At 39.1% G+C, this 22,210-nt stretch overlaps 3 protein-coding genes across 3 annotated transcripts; all 3 read left to right on the plus strand.

The window, feature by feature from the left end:
• The first annotated feature begins 1,968 nt into the window (after positions 1-1,968).
• LOC309687031 (extracellular calcium-sensing receptor-like) lies at positions 1,969-10,556 on the plus strand. Its single transcript, XM_082501696.1, has 11 exons — positions 1,969-2,197; positions 2,320-2,411; positions 2,521-2,700; positions 2,803-2,991; positions 3,114-3,596; positions 3,706-3,915; positions 4,026-4,149; positions 4,268-4,461; positions 4,540-4,821; positions 5,132-5,564; positions 10,499-10,556. Exons 1-10 carry the CDS (start codon positions 1,984-1,986, stop codon positions 5,552-5,554), a joined length of 2,391 nt encoding a protein of 796 aa, XP_082357822.1. The 5' UTR covers positions 1,969-1,983; the 3' UTR covers positions 5,555-5,564; positions 10,499-10,556.
• On the plus strand, positions 10,518-14,200 carry LOC309686978 (extracellular calcium-sensing receptor-like). The gene is made up of 10 exons (XM_082501647.1): positions 10,518-10,719; positions 10,849-10,940; positions 11,219-11,398; positions 11,491-11,679; positions 11,779-12,237; positions 12,403-12,612; positions 12,705-12,828; positions 12,971-13,164; positions 13,299-13,580; positions 13,671-14,200. Exons 1-10 carry the CDS (start codon positions 10,533-10,535, stop codon positions 14,091-14,093), a joined length of 2,340 nt encoding a protein of 779 aa, XP_082357773.1. The 5' UTR covers positions 10,518-10,532; the 3' UTR covers positions 14,094-14,200.
• A 3,049-nt stretch (positions 14,201-17,249) lies between these two features.
• Positions 17,250-21,090, plus strand: LOC309686979 (extracellular calcium-sensing receptor-like; the record flags this gene model as incomplete). Its single annotated transcript, XM_082501648.1, has 10 exons — positions 17,250-17,457; positions 17,575-17,666; positions 17,884-18,063; positions 18,195-18,383; positions 18,490-19,029; positions 19,229-19,438; positions 19,550-19,673; positions 19,798-19,991; positions 20,217-20,498; positions 20,578-21,090. The coding sequence occupies 10 exons, from the start codon at positions 17,250-17,252 to the stop codon at positions 20,998-21,000; spliced, it is 2,442 nt and encodes an 813-aa protein (XP_082357774.1). The 3' UTR covers positions 21,001-21,090.
• Between the last annotated feature and the right edge of the window lie 1,120 nt (positions 21,091-22,210).

The raw sequence follows: 22,210 nt of genomic DNA on the forward strand, positions 1-22,210 counted from the left end.
CCAGCCGAGAGCCCAGGGTCTGCCCTGGGGCCTCCTCCCGGTGGGACATGCCTGGAACACCTCACCCAGGAGGCACCCAGGGGGCATCCTTGTCAGATGCCCGAACCACCTCAGCTGGCTCCTTTCGATGTGGAGCAGCAGCGGCTCTACTCTGAGCCCCTCCCAGATGGCCGAACTTCTCACCCTATCTCTAAGGGAGAGGCCAGCCACCCTTCGGAGGAAGCTCATTTCTGCCGCTTGTATCCGCGATCTCATTCTTTCGGTCACTACCCACAGCTCGTGGCCATAGGTGAGGGTAGGGACGTAGATCGACCGGTAAATTGAGAGCTTCGCTTTTACACTCAGCTCCCTCTTCACCACAACGGACCGGTGCAGCGTCTGCATTACTGCAGCTGCAGCCCCAATCCGTCTGTCGATCTCCGGCTCCCTTCTCCCATCACTCGCGAACAAGACCCCGAGATACTTGAACTCCTCCACTTGGGGCAGGAACTCATCCCCGACCCGGAGTGGGCACTCCACCCTTTTCCGGCTGAGAACCATGGCCTCAGATTTGGAGGTGCTGATCCTCATTCCCGCTGCTTCACACTCGGCTGCGAACCGTTCCAGTGCGAGCTGGAGGCCCCCACCCGATGAAGCCAACAGAACCACATCATCCGCAAAAATCAGAGATGAGATTCTGAGGCCACCAAAGCGAAAGCCCTCCGCCACTTGGCTGCGCCTAGAAATCCTGTCCATAAAAATTATGAACAGAACCGGAGACAAAGGGCAGCCCTGGCGAAGCCCATCACCCACCAGGAACGAGTCCAACTTATTGATAGATAGAGCAAATGATAGAGCATTTCTAAAATATTGTTTTGAACCTACAAATAGCAGGGGAATAGTATTTTAATAGTAATTGTAGTAATAGTAGCAATCTTGAAATCACTTCCACAAGTGCCTCTGTGTGCAGTCAGAGCGCCTTATTTCTTTTTTTTTTTAATCTATTGAATTAATGTAAGCATTTGTTGTGCTCATTCACTACACCAACACTTCACAATTACCTCATTTTATATAAAATACTCCCCCCGGGGGTACAGGATACAGGGTACAGGAACCATACTGTACTCTCATACACACACCCACCACTGCCAACTGCATGCATGCTAATTATTTGTTAGCATTCAAGTGTTTTTCCACTATTACTCTGGAGAGGAGTCATTTTATTTTATCTGCTGCTTGAGTCATCAGTTTTACTTCCTTTCAAAATGCTTCCCACCTGTTATAAATAGCCACATCAACACCTCACATGTGCAGAGAGGGAGGCAGATATGTGTTGGTCGAGATAGTTTGGACTTTGTAACCAGGTGAAATCATGTTTTTGTTTAAAATGCCCTTTCTTCTTGAAGAACTCATAAGAAGCTCTATAGGATTTAATTAAATGTTTTATTTAGTAAAAGTGTATTTGACTTATTTTACAGGTTTGATGAAGCTGTTTTGGGGTGAATTGTGTTATACATTTACTAGATTTACTGTAATTACGATTCATGAATTTTCTGACATTCATGTGTGCCATATACAGAATGGCTGCTTCCACATTTTGGCTCCCCTTGCAACCCACTAAGTGGCTCTCCTCAGCCCTCTCCCTGCTGCTTGTCAGCATAATGGGTAAACCAGTGGGACTGCAGGGGGTGCAGGTGACGGTGTGCTCCCAGTTGGGTGCGCCAAGCAGCAGGGGTGTCTTTCAGGATGGAGATGTGATTATCGGTGGACTCTTTAGTTTGCATTACATACCTTCAGCTGTAGAACAGGACTACACCAGACTGCCACATTATGAACCTTGTAGCGGGTAAAACTTACTCAAAACATGTTTGTTTGTTTGCTGCAATATGTATTATTTCATATTATAAAATCATATCCTGTAACCTTGCCTTTCACAGGTTGTTTAATTCACTATGATTTTTTTCCTCCTGTGGTCACAGTTTAGATTTACAAGCACTAAAATATATGTATGCTATGGCATTTGCCGTGGAGGAAATAAATCAAAACAGCGCTCTGCTACCAGGAATAAAACTAGGTTATCATATACTTGATAGCTGCGGCCGATACCCCTGGGCTCTGCAAAGTGCTCTCTTACTGGTTGGAGGAGACAGACACAGCTGCAATTTAACAGCCTCTACACTTTATTCTGAAGCTTATGAACAACCCGGAGAGACAGCAGGTTTGATTTCAAATGTCATGAAGTTAAAATTTGAAAAGTTCATGTCAAACAACAAATAATATGATCCTATGACTGTGTAAAGATGCTGCTTTTATTTATTTATTTATTTATCCAATCATCAGGTGTTCAGCCTGTTCCTTTACTCATTGGAGGTCAAGCATCTACAACAGGAGTGATACTCTCTAGGATCCTAGGGCCTCTCTCTGTACCAGTTGTAAGTTTTTATAATGGGAACAATGACTGATGATAATATTGTATAGTCATCTTTGAAGAGCTAATATATTTTGTAAGTTGTAAAAAACTGATATTTGTGTGGCTCACAGATCAGCTACTTGGCTAGCTGCCCCTGTCTTAGTGACAGGTCCAACTTTCCTAACTTCTTCAGAACAATCCCCAGTGATATCTACCAAGCTCGGACCATGGCACAAATGGCCATACGCCTCAACTGGACTTGGATTGGAGCTGTGCTTGCGAACAATGATTATGGTCAAAAGGCAATACAGGTGCATGTTTTCCTATTATGCTGTAAATTGCTGAATAAATCTTTGTGTCCGTCTTATATAATAAAAGGTAACATAGTGGTTGTTTATACCTCCATATTTCAGGTATTTCAGGAAGAGATTAAGGGGAAAAGGGTGTGTTTAGAATTCATTGAGACTGTTCACAGAGAAACTATTGTGAGTGATGCCAGACAGGTGGCGCTTACGATCCAGTCTTCAACTGCAACTGTGATTCTGATCTTTTGCTGGTATACAGATGTACAGAAAATATTTGTGGAACTTGCCAAGAGAAATGTGAGTAAAATATATTGACACTAGTAGCATAGGAGTTCATCAGTAAACACAAACTTGTGTTCTGAAAAATAAAAGCACTGCTGGTTTTATTGCAAACTTTCTTTATTTTGATATTTCCTTAGGTGACTGGCAGACAGTTTCTGGCCAGTGAGGCCTGGAGTACCAGTGACGATCTTCTTCAAGATATTACAATCTCTAAGGTTGCAAGTGGAGTTGTTGGTGTTGCCATTCGGAGTTCAACAATACCTGGATTTGAAAATTATCTAAAAAAGTTGAGCCCATCTCATCGTCCTGATGATGAATTTCTGAGAGAATTTTGGGAAAAGGAGTTTGGATGCAGTATTGTGAATGCCTCACACAATACTTCTACCTCATCCCATGTGAAAAAAGCTTCTATACCACCCTGCAGTGGGACAGAGTCCATAAATGAAGTGCAGCATTTCTTTAGCGACATCACCCAGCTAAGAGTGGTGTATAATGTCTACCTTGCTGTTTATGCTGCAGCCCACGCCCTTCACAGCCTACTCTCCTGCCCCAGTGGAAAAATCCCTCCTCAAAACAACATCTCTTCTTGTTCCTCTCCAAAACACATCAGAACTGTAGAGGTGATCATAATTATCACTGTGTGAGCTATTAAACACAAGTGCTGGACTTTAAGATTTCAATAAGTTGAATACTATAAAGCACTTTATATTCTCAATACTGTACTTTCAGCTATTGCAACACTTAAACACAGTGAATCTCACAACACCACAAGGAGAAGTGTTTTATTTCCAAGGAGGTGACCCCCCAGCAAAGTATGACCTTGTGAACTGGCAGAACACACCCAAGGGGACGCTAAAACTTGTTGTGGTCGGTCATGTAGATGGTTTTGACCTCCACCTTAATGAGTCAGCTATTCAGTGGAGCACAGGATCAAATCAGGTAGTCAGATTAACAAACTGCCTAAAGGTTACTGATTAATTTGCTGCAGAAAGTAGTGTTCTTGTCAATTTTTATAAGATTATGCCATGTGTCTTGTGGTTTTTATTTAGGTGCCTGATTCAGTGTGCAGTAAAAGCTGTCGCCCAGGTACACGGATGACAGATAGGAAAGGGGAACCTGTCTGCTGTTTTGACTGTATCCCATGTGCTGAAGGGGAGATTAGCAATAAAACTGGTAAGGAAATGTAAGCAGAGTTCTGGGGTAGTGTTTTCCTTGACCCTTGTCTACTTTAAGTTCATCTGCACTTTTTATTTTCCTATTTTCAATCTGCTTTTCCTCACTTCTTTACCAGATTCACTTCAGTGTGAGCAGTGTCCGTCTGAGTTCTGGTCTAATGTTGAAAGAATTGCCTGCATCCCTCGCCAGCTGGACTTTCTTTCTTTTAATGAAACTTTGGGCATTACTCTCACAACAGCAGCTGTGTCTGGTGTCAGTGTGACAACCACTGTCTTTGTCGTGTTTCTATTCTACCGTCAAACACCTATGGTGAGGTCTTTGACAAAATGTGAAATAGAGTTTAAAGTATTGATTCATTGTTTCATATTTATTTTTTCTCATATCCAGGTACGAGCCAACAATTCAGAGCTGAGCTTCCTCCTTCTTCTGTCACTCAAGCTCTGCTTCCTGTGCTCGCTTGTGTTCATTGGCCGCCCGTCAGTCTGGTCCTGCCGGTTCCAGCAGGCTGCATTCGGGATCAGCTTTGTGCTTTGTGTTTCTTGCCTCCTGGTAAAAACCATTGTGGTTCTGGCTGTTTTCCGCTCAGCTCGGCCTGGTGCTGAAACTTTAATGAAGTGGTTTGGCCCAGGCCAACAGAAAGGAAGTGTCTGCTTCTTTACCTGTATACAGGTGCACATATTCCTGTATTGATGACATAATGAGAATGTTTGCCAATAGTGTCCTTTCTCTATAGTAGATCACAATCTTTTTTATTAGCTGTCTCATCTACAAATAAAGTAAATTAATGTACAAATAAAGTACATTAATATACAAATGAGGTAAATTAAAAAATGTGGGCAACAACAGTGGAGTAAGAACATTTAAATATTACTTTTGGGCATGATTTTTACAGTAAAATTTCACTGGAAATCCCATGCTTCATTATAATAATAATTTTTTAAATAATAATAACTTTGAGGTTTGTTTGTTCTCCATACAGGTTATCATCTGCGTTATATGGCTCTCTCTCAGTCCCCCCAGGCCTCAAAGTGATTTTGGTTTTCAAGGGTCAAAGGTCACCTTGGAGTGCACCATGGAGTCTGTCGTAGGCTTCTCCCTCGTCCTAGGCTACATTGGCCTGCTGGCCTGTACCTGCCTCCTCTTGGCGTTTCTTGCTCGTAAACTTCCAGACAACTTCAATGAGGCCAAACTCATCACCTTCAGCATGCTGATTTTCTGCACTGTTTGGGTGTCCTTTGTGCCTGCTTACATTAGCTCTCCGGGGAAGTATGTTGTTGCTGTGGAAGTTTTTGCAATACTTGCCTCTAGCTATGGTTTACTGCTTTGCATTTTTGCCCCCAAATGTTTCATTATTCTTTTGAGGCCTGAGAAGAACACAAAGAAACATCTTATGGCTCGATAGTTATTCAAATGTGAGTGTAGAATTCTTTTTACATTTGTCTTTTATTAATAACTGAATTGAATTAGAAAAAGTAGTTGTGTTCTACTGTTAGTAAATAATAGAGGATAGAATCAAATATAATGCAATTATGTGTTCTATATCAATGTTTTTAGTGGGTTTTTTCCCCCTGAGTTTTGATTACAACCTGCACCAAAACCCAGTAAAATGCTTCACTTTGTTTGTTCTAGGCCAGTTTTTTTTTTTCATTATGCCATCCACATAAACTGATTTAAATTTAGTGATTGCTTTTCTAACTTACTGATATGTTTTGTTGATAATAAATTGAGAGTTCAGGACAACTTATCACAACCATTACACACCAGTTTAAAGACAACAGGCCAACCCAAAACACTTATAGATATCAAATACTCAAAGATGTGCTGAGGCGACTTATGATATCATTTGGTAGTAAATAAATAAAACGGCATTGGACTTTGATAATGGAAGATACACACTCCATACAGAGAGGACTAATCTGTCAGGCAGATCACATTAATATCTTATATATTCTAAATATATACAACAATCAAAGTTCATGATAAATAGGTAGATGTCACATACACAAATAACTTTAAAGATGATATGTAGATTTTGCTGAAACTGCATGTACCAAGTCATGGCCAGCAGATGGTAGTGTCATACCATTTATTGATACTCTGTTCCTTCCCCTGGCTGCTTTGAAAGTAATGTACATACAGCACTCTTATGCCATTGCAAACAGTCTTTTCTTTGACCCAAAGAAATTTGTCTCAGTCCAAATACAATTTGCAATAACAATACAATAAAGTTCATGGATTGCACTGTTAGTCCATGTTTTATTTTCAAAGGTAATTTTGGGGTTAACTGTGTTTCTACTCACATCTCTCTCTCACCACCGTATGTCACTTTAGACTGTGTATTTCAGTCACTGATATCTGCCACTTCCTGTAAACCATTTTGAATAGACAGTATGTTTTATGTGTGGCACAGAAAAAGGATTTGAGGTTGGTACATCAACCACCCTACAACTATTCACAGCGGTGTTTTAGACGAGAGCCTACGCCGTTCATGTATATTGGCGTAAGGGCACTCTCTGCAGGCTATTTTCAGATAATTTCCTCTCTGAGTGGATTCTTTATAGTGCCATTTCTGAGACAGGGGCAATCTGAAGGGGCTTTTTCATGAACAGGTTCCTTCCCAATCAACAATTTTTCATTTGCATGTAAAGCTGAAAAGCTGGATGTAATTTCCATTTGAATTTGTTGCCATGACCCTGTACGTGTTATATGAAACTACTCTATGCTTTTATACTTACAGAAAAGAAAACAAGTCTGTTTAATAATAATAAGGAATTCTGAATACCACTTTGTCCATTTACAATAATAATAAATAAGCAAATAAATAAGCAAATATTTTAATCTATTGTTACTGCATCCATTTACATTAATCATTCAGAGGCCAAATAGAAGTAGAGGTCATGTCATTTCTTGCCATGTTTAAGCCATGTTCCATTTTCTTTTTTTTAATTGTGAAATTCCTATACACACTGCAGGCTGTTTACACCTTAGTGTAGATGATTACCAACAGTGGTAAACCCTGGCAACTTAATGAAAGGGTCATAGTGACCTGAAGTACAAATTGTTTGGAGCTTCTCTTCCTTTTTCCACTAATGTATAAATATCTCAAATCACTCCTATATCAGTGACCAAAATGCTCTTTGAAAGGCTAAATTTTCAGCCAAACTATTCTATTTTTTTACCTCCTGGGACCTGGTGTCCACATATGTTGACATCACATTTTGGGTTATTTAGACCAAAATACTCAATTTTGCTCTACAAGTGCCCGATATCCACTTACGAGGACATTATACTGTTACTGTTATATCAAAATTTTAAACAAATATCCTCATATGTGGCTCTCATTTTCGTTAGAAACAAAAATTAGGCAAAAAAAAATCTGATAATTCTTTGTTTTTACATTCATCAGGACCCAATCAGCCCAAATATCACAGAGAAATTAAAAATGCATGCCGTGGAAGAGTTCGGGTCTTAGGAGGTTAAAGTGTCCTAAATGATTTTTTTCAATTAATTTCTACTTCTACTCAACTTCTGTTTCAAGACACTTTATATTATGAGGTGAAAAAGCTACAATAAGAAAAAAAGAAGAAGAAAATCTCAATGATCAGATGACCCTTTTGAACAACCATTTGTCAACAGTGGGAAGAAAAAAAAAAACTCCTTTGAACAGGAAGAAACCTCTGGCAGAACCAGGCTCAGGGAGGGGCAGCCATCTGCCACTACTAGCTGGGGGTGAGGAGAGGGGGACAGGACAAAAGACAAGAGGAAGAGAGCCAGATAATAATTATGATTAAGCGCAAAGTAGGCATAAACAGAGAGAATGAAAAGACTTGACTGAAGAAGAAATGTTTATTACAGGAAATCCCTATCATAGACCTGTTGCAGCACAAGAGAATTAAGGGTCACCTGATCTACACCTATTATAAAGCAAAGTTTTAAGCCTAATCTTAAAAGTGCAGGGGGTATCTGTTTACCTGAAGCAAAACCTAGAGGTGGCTTCAAAGAGGGGCCTGAAACCTAAAGGCTCTGCTTACCATTTTACTTTTAAATACCCTAGGAATGACAAATAAATCAGCAGTCTGAGGGCAAAGAAGTATAAGATTGGCCCTGATTATTCATGACCCTGTATATGAATAATGTGCCATGTTTTCTGAAAAACCATAAAACACAGCACAATGCAATAAAAATTACCTCACAGTTTCCTTGGCACTCTGTACCATGACCCTTTTAATAGGACTTAACTCCATGGGAAATAACACTCAAAACATGGTTTGCTGGTGCAATCTGTCAGTAAAAAAAAGAAAAGGATGAAAGCTTCAAATATAGATCAGATTCAAACAATTTCATCAAATGTTTTTCCTTTGTGAATCCTTTTTGTTTTGCATTGTATAATTCTTTTCAAATAAGAAGTGCAAGCTCATTTGGATTATGATAATCATATGTGTGGTACATGTGAACAAGCACCTATATAACTGAATAAAATGGACTGACAACTATATAACACTTTTCTAGTCATACTGACAACTCACACTGCTATGATACAACCTGCACTGTTTGCACACTTGCCTGCATGTAGATATAAAAGTGTCAAAAAAAAAAAAGACAAATCATTGGTGGTTCACACTTGTTTATGTTGATTGAAATTTAATTTAAAACAGCCGAAACCCAATTTAACGCAATAGATCTCCCAGGGTAAATACGGGGATGTTTTTTTACACATACTTGTCACTGAGCATGACCAATGTTTTATTGCTCCTGGTGGTACAGCTTATTGCCTTTTTGTATTACTACTGTTTCCTATTTTGGAGTCAAATCACATGTTAACTTATCTAATCATAACTGACTAGATTTATGTGAACAGTTCACATCTTTACACAGTCAGGAATAGTCACTGAATAGACATCCCTGTCTTTGTCACTGTTGTGTGAACTCATGGATGCAAAACTCACCAGAGCTGCAGCAGTCTTGCGACAGATGTAGCTGCAAATCTCACCGTCAGCTGGTAGCAATTAAGTGTCAACACTATGGCCTCCTTTCATAATACTAGATACCAGATCTGGCTCTCTCAGCTTCAGGTGTAGGGGAAGACCTGAACTTATTGCTTGGTTATTTATTAACGTCTGTCAGGTTTGCGGCCTAGTGCAAATTTGATATTTTAGCAGGTCAAACATGCTGTTTGTTATTCCCCGGAGACGTGGGGGTGCCTCTGCAAACCATTGGGCATCCCGGGTTAATGCCAAATGTTGAGTTAGAGTCAACATTCAACCTAAATAATACAGTGAAATAGCTCCATTTCTATTTCAAAACATTTCTATTATAAAAACAGCCATTTGAATGGGTGTATTCTGTGTGGTTTTTTTCCATTGTTATTGAGTTCAAATTAAATCTTCTAAACCTGGTCAACAAAATGTTTCCAAGGAAAATCTATTGGTCCATGTAGTCACCGCCCTCCAGGTAAATACTCCAATTTCTGCAGCACACACCAGTCACCCTCAGTGATGTTTTGCTCATCTTGTTTACTGCTTCAAATATCAGCCTTACAGCTCTTATAAATACCTAGAACAACATCTTTGTTTTGCAGAGCAAGAGACGGGTATGTCAGTTCAGATATCTTGCCAGCTTTTAGTGGAAACTATCTTTGTTGTCATATTGTCTTGAAATGTTCTCCTTCAGTGGTAAACATCCAGGAACAAGTATTTTTCTTACTTTATAAAGAAAAATATAATACAATTAGGCATTTCGGGAACTGTTAAACCTTAGCAATACAGATTTTTTTTTTTTGCAAATTTTATAAATGTATGATACACCATTGAGAAGTTGTTTTAATATGATATGCATATTTGAAATATCCAGAACAGCTCTGTCCATGTCCTGGGCCAAATGGATCTTCATTCTTTGGTCCTGCACTGCTCCATCCCTGCTCCTTGTAGGGCTTGTGGGCAGACAGCTGGGGCTCCAGGTGGGGGTGCAGGTAGTTCAGACGGTGACCTGTTCTCGGTGGGGTACACCTGGAGACCAGGGTTTATTTGAAGATGGAGATGTAATCATTGGTGGGCTCTTTAATCTTCATTACAATCCTCCAGCTATAAACTATGACTTCACTCAGCAGCCCTACAACAATACTTGTACTGGGTAAATCTATATGCATTTTTTTACTCTTATAACTGTACAATTTCACTGCATTTTGGAAAAACAGGAAAAAACAGAAGATAACTCTATTATTTTTATTTCTGTCTTTTCTATTCCAAATGCAGTCAATTATTTTCTTTCCATTCTTGTTAATAATGTCATGATATATGAATATGAGCTAGTAATTGTTGTGCTTTTTTCTTTTATCCTGGGTGCCCAGGGTGCAAAATCTTCCATTGCAGTACATCTATGCTATGGTGTTTGCAGTGGAGGAAATAAATCATAGTACAAACTTGTTACCAGGTATAAAACTGGGCTACCACATCCGTGATAACTGTGGCCTCCCACAGTGGGCTTTGCAGGCAGCACTGTTGCTGGTTGGTGGAGACAGCACTAACTGTAACACAAGAGCCCTGCAGTCTGGTTATGGACAAGAAAGAGGTAATAAATCTAGTTTTGGAATTTTGGCCCTCATTTAAAAATGAGCAATTAAAATAAACCAGTAAATTAAGTATTATTAGTTTTCTTTAAACTATAACTTTATCTCACTGTATTTTCCATTGTCATCAGGTGATAAGCCCATTCCTTTGATCATTGGTTGCTCCTCATCTGCAACAACTCAGACAGTCGCCAAAATCCTGGAGCCTCTCTCTGTACCTTTAGTGAGTTGTACTATCTATCTATCTATCTATACATATATATGTGTCTGTATGTATATGTCCCCCCCACAAATCTATACATGAATTTGATACAACTTACTTACTCTTACTCTGACTGATCATAGTGCACACAAGTAATGCATTATTTTAATCTTGCTGAAAAAACAAAACTACAAAGACTCTAGCAACACAGCTATATAGTAGAACCCTGTGTTAAATGTACTATATATTTCAGTATATTTATATGTATATGTATTTATGAGTATGACTTTTTTTTTCAGATTAGTTATACAGCTAGCTGTCCCTGTCTGAGTGATAGACATCAATATCCTAATTTCTTCAGGACCATGGCCAGTGATATTTACCAAGCCAGGGCTTTTGCCCAACTTGCCATACATTTCAATTGGACCTGGATTGGAGCAGTGATAACAGATAATGATTATGGGCATGTTGCATTAAAGGTGGTTTATTTGTTGCAATTTTATCTTTGCAAGAAATCTTCACAACTGTTTGACACGAATCTAAAGGTTCTCTGCTTTAATGTAAATTTCAGATATTTGAGGAAGCGATTCAGGGAGCTGAGGTGTGTCTGGCATTTGTAGAGACTCTTCAAAGGGAAAATATTGTGCGTGATGCCAGACGAGCAGCACTCACAATTCAGGCCTCAGCTGCAAGGGTGATTTTGATCTTCACATGGTATACAGATGTGTTGGAATTATTCCTTCAGCTTGACAAGTTAAATGTGAGAAACTATAATAAAATTCATAATGCAAGACAGAACTGAGGTTTGTAACAGAATATTTTTTTCATTTTTTTCTTACTTTGTCCTTTTGCTTACTAGGTTACTAACAGGCAGTTTCTGGCCAGTGAGGCTTGGAGCACCAGTGGAGATCTGCTCCAAAATCCAGTTACAAGCAAAGTGGCAGCTGGTGTTTTTGGTGTGGCCATTCGAAGTTTAACTATACCTGGATTTGGAAATTATATCAGAAGTTTGAATCCATCTCATCGTCCTCATGATGAGTTCTTAAGAGAATTTTGGGAAAAGGAGTTTAAATGTAGTCCTGGTCTTACATCTGTCTCTTCATATGCTTCTAAACCCTGCAGTGGTACAGAAACCCTGGAAGAAGTGCAGAATCACTTTACTGACACCTCCAAGCTAAGAGTGACATATAATGTCTACCTTGCAGTTTATGTTGCAGCACATGCCCTTCACAGCTTACTCTCCTGCCCATACACAGACAGCATTTCTGAAAATGAAAACTCCACTTGCTCCTTTCCAACAGATATTAAACCCATAGAGGTTAGCAACATTGCTTTCACTCCCAAATTTCCATGTATACCGTTTTTCAAAAGCTACATTTGCAGTAGGGACATTAAGAATTTACAATTCCCCTTAAAATTAGACTAGTACTTTGTACTAAAACACTGAATAGTTACTGAATATTAACTGTTTCAACATTTCCAGGTCTTGCAGCATGTGGCCAAAATAAACTTCACCACACCACAGGGTGAACAGCTTTATTTCCAAGGTGCTGACATCCATGCAAAGTATGACCTTCTCAACTGGCAGAACACGGGTGAGGGCCCAGCAAAATTTGTTTTGATTGGTCGTGTGGATGGGTTTGACCTCCACCTTAATGAGTCAGCGATTCAGTGGACCACAGGATCCAATCAGGTAGCTAAAATAGGAGAATTAAAAAAATTTTTGTGGGTCATAATACGTTGTATACATGAGAATAGGATTTTTCTTTTTTTTCTGTTGTTTAGGTCCCTGTTTCAGTGTGCAGTGAAAGATGCCACCCAGGTACACGGATGGCACCCAGAAAAGGTCAACCTGTTTGCTGTTTTGACTGTATTTCATGTGCTGATGGGGAGATTAGCAATAAAACTGGTGAGGAAGATATAATAGCCTCACAAGCATTTAATCTATTCAGTACTCCAATATTCATTCATCAATCTTTTATTATACCATAATCCTGGCTTTAATAGTTTCAGCACATCTACGTTTTGCTGTATGTATTTTCTTCTCCCAGGTTCCCCTCACTGTGACCGATGTCCATCTGAGTTCTGGTCTAATGCTAAAAGAACAACCTGCATTCCTCGCCAGCTGGATTTTCTTTCCTTCAATGAAACCTTAGGAATTACCCTGACTGCAGTAGCTGTTTCTGGTGTCACTGTGACAACAGCTGTGTTTGTGGTATTCCTTCACTATCGTCAAACACCTATGGTGAGAATGCATATCTGTGTAACAGAGACACTGTACATTTTGGGAAAAAAGTTTCCAAAACATTAAGCATATAGGAATCGTTTGAAAGAATTCACAGAAACTGATTATAATGATATTCCTATTCTCATGTTAAGGTCCGGGCCAACAATTCAGAGTTGAGCTTTCTGCTCCTTGTGTCAATCAAGCTCTGCTTCCTGTGCTCGCTCGTGTTCATTGGCCGTCCATCAGACTGGTCTTGTCGTTTCCAGCAGGCCGCTTTCGGGATCAGCTTTGTGCTTTGCATCTCCTGCCTCAAAGTCAAGACCATTGTGGTTCTGGCAGCATTTCGCTCAGCTCGGCCTGGTGCTGAAGCCTTGATGAAGTGGTTTGGTCCAGGCCAACAGAGAGGAAGCGTCTTCTTCTTCACCTGTGTGCAGGTGCGACATGCACTTTTTGAAACCATAAACTATTACTGTTAATGTGATTACAGAAATTAACTTGACTTTGTACAATGCTTCTCCATAAAGGTTATCATCTGCATTATTTGGCTATCAATCAGCCCCCCTGTTCCCAAATCTGACCTGGATGTCCCAGGGCTAAAAGTTACTCTGAAGTGTGCCACTGGCTCTGTGGTGGGTTTCTCTCTGGTATTGGGCTACATTGGACTACTGGGCTGCACCAGTTTCCTCTTGGCTTTTCTTGCCAGAAAACTTCCAGACAACTTTAACGAGGCCAAACTGATCACCTTCAGCATGCTGATTTTCTGTGCTGTTTGGGTGGCTTTTGTTCCTGCCTATGTCAGTTCTCCTGGAAAATATGCTGTTGCTGTTGAGATTTTTGCCATCCTTGCCTCTAGCTATGGTTTGCTGTTCTGCATATTTGCTCCAAAGTGCTTCATCATTCTTTTGAGGCCTGAGAAAAACACTAAAAAACATTTGATGGGTAGATAGGAAAGCAAATGTAACCATTGCCACTGTAATTCACCTTTTTAAAAATGTTAACAACTGGAATACAGTCATTGTATTTATCTGGTCATATATCATTTAAAAATATGATGGTTTATTGTCTTATTAAATTGTGACATATCCTAAAACTTTATGACGGAGCTGCATTTGCATCACTATCTGCTAGCTATTGTCAGTGTTTACTAAGCTATATGAAATCAGAAATATTCACTCAGACATGAATTGACAAAATATGTCAGGCTGTCAAAGAAAAAAAATTGACAAATTTCTTATCTTTTTTTAAATTTTACTCTTTTGAAAAAAATCTGCACTGCACCTATTTTACAAAAATTGCTTAGGTAACAAACACATTCATAAAATAAAAACACCATTATAAAAGAAGTCCAATGTTGTGTTGTTTTTACTTTGTAGTGGTACAAATGTTTCATTAATGTTGAAAAATAAGAATTTTAAATGCCTTTAGTCTATTGAGATGTGCAGTTTGCAGTATGCACTGCAGTATGCAGTTAAAAAGTAAATTGTTATACAGAAAAGATTAATACGATCAGAGTACAGATGGGATTTCAGTGTTCCATACTGTTTTATGAAATTTCTGTCTAGTAAATAAATAATTGACTAAAGTGGACGCAAACCAGTAAACAAATTAAAACAAATAAGTACTGCTGAGAAACTAGAATACAAAAATTACAATAAAATTATCAACAACAGAAATAGCTGGTGAATATATAATATGTAATATAATAAAATATAATATGTAAACAACTTAACAACCCCCTAAAGTGTCAAGTCACATCACGTGACAGCGCAACATAAATCAAATCAAACAAATCAAACATCCTGTGTCAGCTCTGCGCTGACACAGGAGCATCGAGTCCAGTGACCTGGCTGTTTCATCTTTGTCGAAAGCCTAGCATTGCAAACAACAGCGGAACTTAAAGAATCGATCTCACCGGGCTAGTATTGATCCAATACCGATGCCGACTTGGTATCGATAGAATCGATATTTGGATCGATCTGCTCACCACTACCTCCCAGGCTTCTAGACTTCTGATTGGCCAACATTATGTTTTTAGCGTTTACATGTGGACGAAGATATTTTTTCAAAACTGCAAGTGTGGACGGGATTTTTTTAAAAGCTCAAACGGTAAATCTCGGTTATCAAAAATACCCGTGGACGTGTGAATGTAGCCTGAGTGCAGAGTTGAAAGCTGGGGTGGGGCTTTGTGTTGGGGTCTGACAGACACAGGCCGTCCAGTTGGTTCTATGCAGCAGACAGTCCCACAGTGGTGCTTGAGGGATCGAGAAAGAAACACTTCTCTAACAGACTGAAACTTTGCAATCAGGGAATGAGAAACAGGAGGAGACACAGCTGGGGAAAATTGGAGCTGAGGAGACTAAGAGAAGTAAAACAGAATACAATAACCCGAGACACTGACCTTCAAATTAAAACAGGAACTCACACATACAAAGAAACACAGACTTTATACAGAGGGAACACACAGGCAGGGATGACTAACACTAAACTGAGGAAGAACCGAACCGAACGAGCTAGAAACCACAATAAACAATAATAGAAAACACAAAACGCTGGGTCAGATAACCCAGGACCATGACAATGTTAGTGTGTGTACAAAAAAGTGTATCAAAAGTCCTCTAGCTATCAATGTTATGGATATCTCCATTTTGTAAAGAACAAATACATAAATAACAAAAATAAAAAAACAAAATACAGAATGAACAGCCTTTTTGTATCCATTATCTGCATTATTTGTAATTCAAAGTTAAATTGATCTTCACCTTGGCTAATATTTTGTCAATTCACTAGTCTTGTCCCTGATTTGTCATCATTTAACCAATATGTGGCAATCAGTAAGGTTGGTAAATATCCACATAACTTTGCGTTGATCACAGATTACAATAAATGATAAAGGAGCATACTAAGTTAAATGAGGTTTTTAAAGGTGGTTGGACCTCTACATTCACAATGTAAGGGTTTTAGCTGGAACAGTTTTTCAAAGCCATAAAGTTAAATTAACATTCTTATATATTTATGGAATAAAGTTGTGACTCTTAATGACTTTAACATCCTTAAGCGTTTGATTATTTTGCATGAAATGTGCATTTGTACTCATATATTTTATCTCTTGATACCTCCATTAAAGTAATTGGGAACTATAGTATTTCAGGGGAAGCTTTTCAGTCCAAATATGAAAATAATACATGACCACTACAGAAGTAATAAAGAGATCATTTTAAAAGATGACCAAATACTATATGAGGCACACCTACATACACATCCTAACTCCACATCTTCTATCTGCAAGGCATAATGATCACTCGTACTGTCATGTCACGTCTTGAGAGGACTGATTTGGGAGTATATATGTCGTCATGTTCACCTGCTCACCAAAAGGCCCTGCCTCTATATAAAGTGCCCTCATCTGCAGTTCATCTACTCCAAGGAGGAGGATGGATGTCAGCAGCCAACTGATGTTATAGCTGGTGTATGAAAATACACATTTTTAAATTGTACAGTTTGTTATATTTGGGGTTTTAGTGTAATCTGTATTTTCATTCTAGGAACTGTTTATGGACACTGATTGAACTCATGCGAATAAACCAAATTGAATGTACTGTACATTTCTAAATGTCTAGAACAGCTGCATCTATGTCTTGGTTTTCCTGGCTCTTCATTGTGTGGTCCAGGTCATCCCAATCTTTGCTGCTTGTGTGGCTTGTGGGAAGAGAACTGGGAATCCGGGATGGACTTCTGTGTGATCAGATGTTGACATGTTCTCGTTGGGGTACACCAAGTAGCCAGGGTCTGTTTCAAGATGGAGATGTAATTATTGGTGGTCTTTTTCCTCTTCATTATCAGCCTCCAGCTATAGACCATGACTTCACTCAGCTGCCACACTACAATCCATGTACTGGGTAAAACTCAGTTACAGAGAATATTTTGATTACTGTAGAATGAGAGCATATATAGATATAACATAGGAGTAATTACTGTGTCTTGCTGGTTGATTTGTACTTGCAGTTTTACAAAAATTATTCAAACAAAATTCACTAATTTATATTTTATCATTTTATCTCCCCTCTCTCAGTTTAGAATATGTTCCACTGCAGTACATATATGCTATGGTGTTTGCACTGGAGGAAATTAATCATAGTACAATGCTCCTACCAGGAATCAAGCTGGGCTATCATATTTTTGACAGCTGTGGGCGCCCACCATGGGCTCTCCAGTCAGGACTGTCACTTGTTGGTGGAGACAACACCAGCTGCAACTCTACAAACCCTCCAGATTATTCTAGTGGGCATGGAGAAGAAATTAAAGACAGGAGGGGTAACTCATTCATTGATCAGAAAACATACAAAAAAATCTGTCAGCAATTTTGCTTTCTACTTTTTCTACTCCTGCTACAAGATGTTGTTTAATTAAATCAATCATTTCTGTTTTCAGGTGGTCAATCTGTCCCCATGATTATTGGTGGTGCTTCATCCATAACAAGCCAGATACTCTCCACAGTGCTGGGGCCACTCTCCATACCTTTTGTGAGTTTTGTTTTGAATGCACCATAAAAACTGTATATGAGCTTTTTTGTTTGTTTTTAGATAAGTGGAGCCATCTTTTGGTTGAATTTATATCTTTTACTCAAAGAAATATTCATGCTTTTTTATGACAGTGGAGAAACTGATTTTTTTAAACAGAAACAAAACCTTTATAAGATGCAGGTTTTTGTGTTTGTGTGTGTGTGTATGTGTCTTTCAGATCAGCTATCTATCCACCTGTCCTTGTCTCAGTGACAGGCTCCAGTATCCAAATTTCTTCAGAACAATCCCCAGTGATATTTACCAAGCACGTGCTGTTGCCCAGGTTGTTATACACTTCAACTGGACTTGGGTTGGAGCAGTTGTAGCAAACAATAACTATGGCTACATGGCAGTAAAGGTATTTGTATCTTTTATTTCAGTCATTTAGACTACTCAGCTATATCTCTAAAATATACAGTAATAAGTACATTATATAACTACATTTACAGTGTGATAATGTAATAGGCTTCTTTCACCTGTATATGTCAGGTATTTCAGGAGGAGATTCAGGGAGCAGGTGTCTGCCTGGCATTTGTAGAGACTCTCCAAAGGGAAAATATCATTAGTGATGCCAGACGAGCAGCCCTCACAATTCAATCCTCAACTGCAAGGGTGATTTTGATCTTCACCTGGTATACAGATGTGAGGGAACTGTTCCTGCAACTTGTGAAACTGAATGTGAGAAGCTGTAATGCCTATCGCATATAATGCATGCTGAAAAAAAGTTCGAGATTATATTTAAAAACAAAATAAACTTTAAAATAATTTTTCTTTTGCTTATTAGGTGACTGATAGACAGTTTTTGGCCAGTGAGGCTTGGAGCACTAGTGGGGATCTGGTCCAAAATTCAGTTACAAGCAAAGTGGCAAACGGTGTTCTTGGTGTTGCTACTAGAAGTTCAGCTATACCTGGATTTGAAAGTTATCTCCGACGTTTACACCCAATTCACCATCCAGATGATGAGTTCTTAAGAGAATTCTGGGAAGTGGAGTTTGGGTGTAGTCTTCATTTATCTTCCTCCTCAATGCTCAGTTCTCCTATCTCCACACTGAAGTCTAACCATAAATCAAATATTTTAACTTCAAATCCTCCTGTTATGTCTGATCAGAAAGCTTCACTATCACATTGCAATGGGTCGGAGTCTCTGAAAAAAGTACAGAATCTCTTTACAGATGCATCCCAGCTAAGGGTGACATATAATGTCTACCTTGCTGTTTATGCTGCAGCTCATGCCCTCCACAGCCTTCTCTGCCCCATTAAAGACAGCTCTTCTGAAAACAACATCTCCACCTGCTCCTCTCCAAAACAAATCAAGGCCACAGAGGTAAAGTAATCATGAATATCATCCTTTCCCTAAAAAATGTAATAAAAATCCATGTTGCATTCTTTAGACACTGAACAGGGTTTTGGTCCGACCCATGAGTACCCACAATGCTGTAATTACAACATTTCCATATGTTTCAGTATTGCACTTATCATTGAACTCTAATAACTCTAGTTTCACGATTGTTATAATTTTACAGCTTTTGCAGCACTTGCAAGAAGTGAACTTCACCACACCACAAGATGAAACATTTTACTTTCAAGGAGCCGATATTCCAGCAAAGTATGACCTTGTTAACTGGCAGAAAATGCCTGATGGGACACTAAAAACTGCTTTGATTGGTCAAGTGGATGGGTTTGATCTCCATCTTAATGAATCAGCTATTCAGTGGATCACAGGATCCAATCGGGTATTTTATATGAAAATAATGTAAACTGTACATTTGTAAATTTGTGCATTTCTTGCTCTTAACTGGAATACACATATTGTGCTTAAAAATAAGTGTTGGCTTATTATTTAGGTGCCTATTTCGGTGTGCAGTGAGATCTGCCCCCCAGGGACCAGAAAGGTCAGCAGGAAAGGAAAACCTCTCTGCTGCTTTGACTGTATTCCATGTGCTGCAGGAGAGATAAGCAATAAAACTGGTGATGGAATTGCAATCTAAACCCCTCCTTGTAAATCCATTTGATTTAAAGTCATGTACTTCTGCTGTTCTTGTTTGATTTTCCTTTCTCCTCTTCTTTCCTTCTCCACTCTTTTTACTGTTAGGTTCCCTTGACTGTGAGCGTTGTCCCCTAGAGCTCTGGTCTAATGCTAAACGTACTGCCTGCATCCCTCGCCAGCTTGACTTTCTTGCCTTTAATGAGACTTTGGGAATTACTCTTACTACAGCAGCTGTGACCGGTGTCACTGTGACAACAGTTGTCTTTGTGGTTTTCCTTCACTACCGTCACACACCTGTGGTGAGAAAGAAATGTTCACAACATTATAATGTACATTTTAAAGAAAACATCGTGTGCAGTTGGCAAGTGCAGTTTTTTTGTTGTTAGGTTTTATTTGACATCTCATGTCAGTTTTTTCTTCAAGATTAAATAATTGACAAAATATTAAAACAACATAATTATTCCACATGTGGCTGATATTATCTGTGTCACTACTTTTATAAAGCTGCACTTTCTTAATTTTAGGTGAGGGCTAACAATTCAGAGCTGAGTTTCCTGCTTCTTGTGTCAATCAAGCTCTGCTTCCTGTGCTCACTCGTGTTCATTGGTCGTCCATCAGTCTGGTCTTGTCGGTTCCAGCAGGCAGCTTTTGGGATCAGCTTTGTGCTTTGTGTGTCCTGCCTGAAAGTCAAGACCATTGTGGTTCTGGCAGCATTTCGCTCAGCTCGGCCTGGTGCTGAAGCCTTGATGAAATGGTTTGGTCCAGGCCAACAGAGAGGAAGTATCTGTCTTCTTACATGCATACAGGTCATACAGATGTTCTGTTTTGAATTTTTAAGTCTTTGTATTTTTACATCTGTCTAAAAACATTTTATTTTTCATATAGATTATCATCTGTACCATATGGCTATCCCTCATCCCCCCCGTGCCTCGACAAGATCTGGGTTTTCAAGGTTCAAAGGTCACTCTGGAGTGTGCCATGGTTTCTGTGGTGGGATTTTGTCTGATTTTGGGCTACATTGGCCTGCTGGCCTGCACCAGTCTCATATTAGCCTTTTTTGCTAGGAAACTTCCTGATAATTTCAATGAGGCCAAACTTATCACTTTCAGTATGCTGATTTTCTGTGCTGTTTGGGTGGCTTTTGTGCCTGCTTACCTTAGCTCTCCTGGTAAATACACTGTTGCTGTGGAAGTTTTTGCCATCCTGGCTTCTAGCTATGGTTTACTTTTCTGTATTTTTGCTCCGAAGTGTTTCATCATTCTTTTGAGGCCTGAGAGAAACACCAAGAAATATATGATGGCCAGGTAGCAAAAGTAAATTAACAAAATATGACAAATAATTATTATTTATCTATTTATCTATATCAGCACTTCATCTTTATGTATTTATCTTTGTTTGTTGTTAAATTAATAGAAAAACCTTGATTCACTTTATCCAGAATTAAGAATGATCATGCAAAGTTTTAATATATTATTGCAAATGTATATACAATACGACTGTAGTTTTATAGACAAACCTTCGATGAAAACAAAACACCATATTAACTTATCGTGTCAATGTGGGTTTTTTTTTTTCTTTCTCTCACCCTCTCTCTCTCTCTCTCTCTCGCACTTTTTTTTCGCTTCACTCAGCATGCGAGCCTTGTGCTTTACGCTGGGAAGAGGGGGGAGGGGCGGTAGTAGTAGTAGGCGGCACTCAGTAGCACAGGAACAGAGCTCAATTTTTTTTTAGGTTTGCTCAGAATCCGGTTGTTCAGTGATGACGCGACGAATCCTACTTCCGGGTCTAAAGTAGTCTGCGTTTAATATGGCTTTTGTGTTGTTAACATGTTTAATGTTATGTATTTTCTTCTATTTGATCTCAAAAAGCTCCTAAAACAGTCAGTGATCACTGTTGACCTCCCTCGTCTTTTATTACCGCTAATCATTTATTTAAGCTCAGTTTTTAAAACCTTAGGATGTAGCTACAGCCCAGCCCATGCAGCAGTATATGAATGACTAACCTCGTATTGTGGATGGATTATCTCAGTTGTTCTCCTGGCTGAAGTTTGGTCCTTTTACAGCATCCTGCCATGCGATTACATTTGTTCCTGACCACCGAGAACACTCACGGTAACTTTTATCGAGTGGAAAAAAGGTTAGCTTGTTTATATTAAGCTAACATAGCTGTGTCGCTAGCGGTCACGTAGCACATCATTATATACCAGCTAGCCCAACTTCAGTAACCCTACAAACGTCACTGCTGTTTAGTTTTCTGTCTTCATTTATGCTGGAAGTGATAACAGAGCTGTACGTTTTAATTTGTTTCCAAAACCCCGCAGTCAGGACATGCTATATTGTATTTAGATAGAAGCTAGCGAGCTAACTCCCTGCTAACTTCTAACTCCGTTAAATGTCATAAATTCCGTTTTCATGGATGCCTGGATGTTAAACTCAATTGTTACACCTGGTAGAGCAGAACGCTGATCATTTTATTAAAGATGAAAGACTTTAGACAGTTTTTCAACTCTCAGTAATGC

This window comes from Aulonocara stuartgranti (assembly GCF_965226115.1).
Source record: "Aulonocara stuartgranti genome assembly, chromosome: 14".
Lineage (NCBI taxonomy): Eukaryota > Metazoa > Chordata > Actinopteri > Cichliformes > Cichlidae > Aulonocara > Aulonocara stuartgranti.

Coding starts and splice junctions, on each gene's coding strand:
- LOC309687031 (XM_082501696.1), top strand. CDS start 1,984: ATGTATGCTATGGCATTTGCCGTGGAGGAAATAAATCAAAACAGCGCT. Junction 2,701..2,802: donor ATGGTCAAAAGGCAATACAG/GTGCATGTTTTC, acceptor TCCATATTTCAG/GTATTTCAGGAAGAGATTAA. Junction 4,822..5,131: donor GCTTCTTTACCTGTATACAG/GTGCACATATTC, acceptor TTCTCCATACAG/GTTATCATCTGCGTTATATG.
- LOC309686978 (XM_082501647.1), top strand. CDS start 10,533: ATGGTGTTTGCAGTGGAGGAAATAAATCATAGTACAAACTTGTTACCA. Junction 12,238..12,402: donor CAGATATTAAACCCATAGAG/GTTAGCAACATT, acceptor CAACATTTCCAG/GTCTTGCAGCATGTGGCCAA. Junction 13,165..13,298: donor ACTATCGTCAAACACCTATG/GTGAGAATGCAT, acceptor TCTCATGTTAAG/GTCCGGGCCAACAATTCAGA.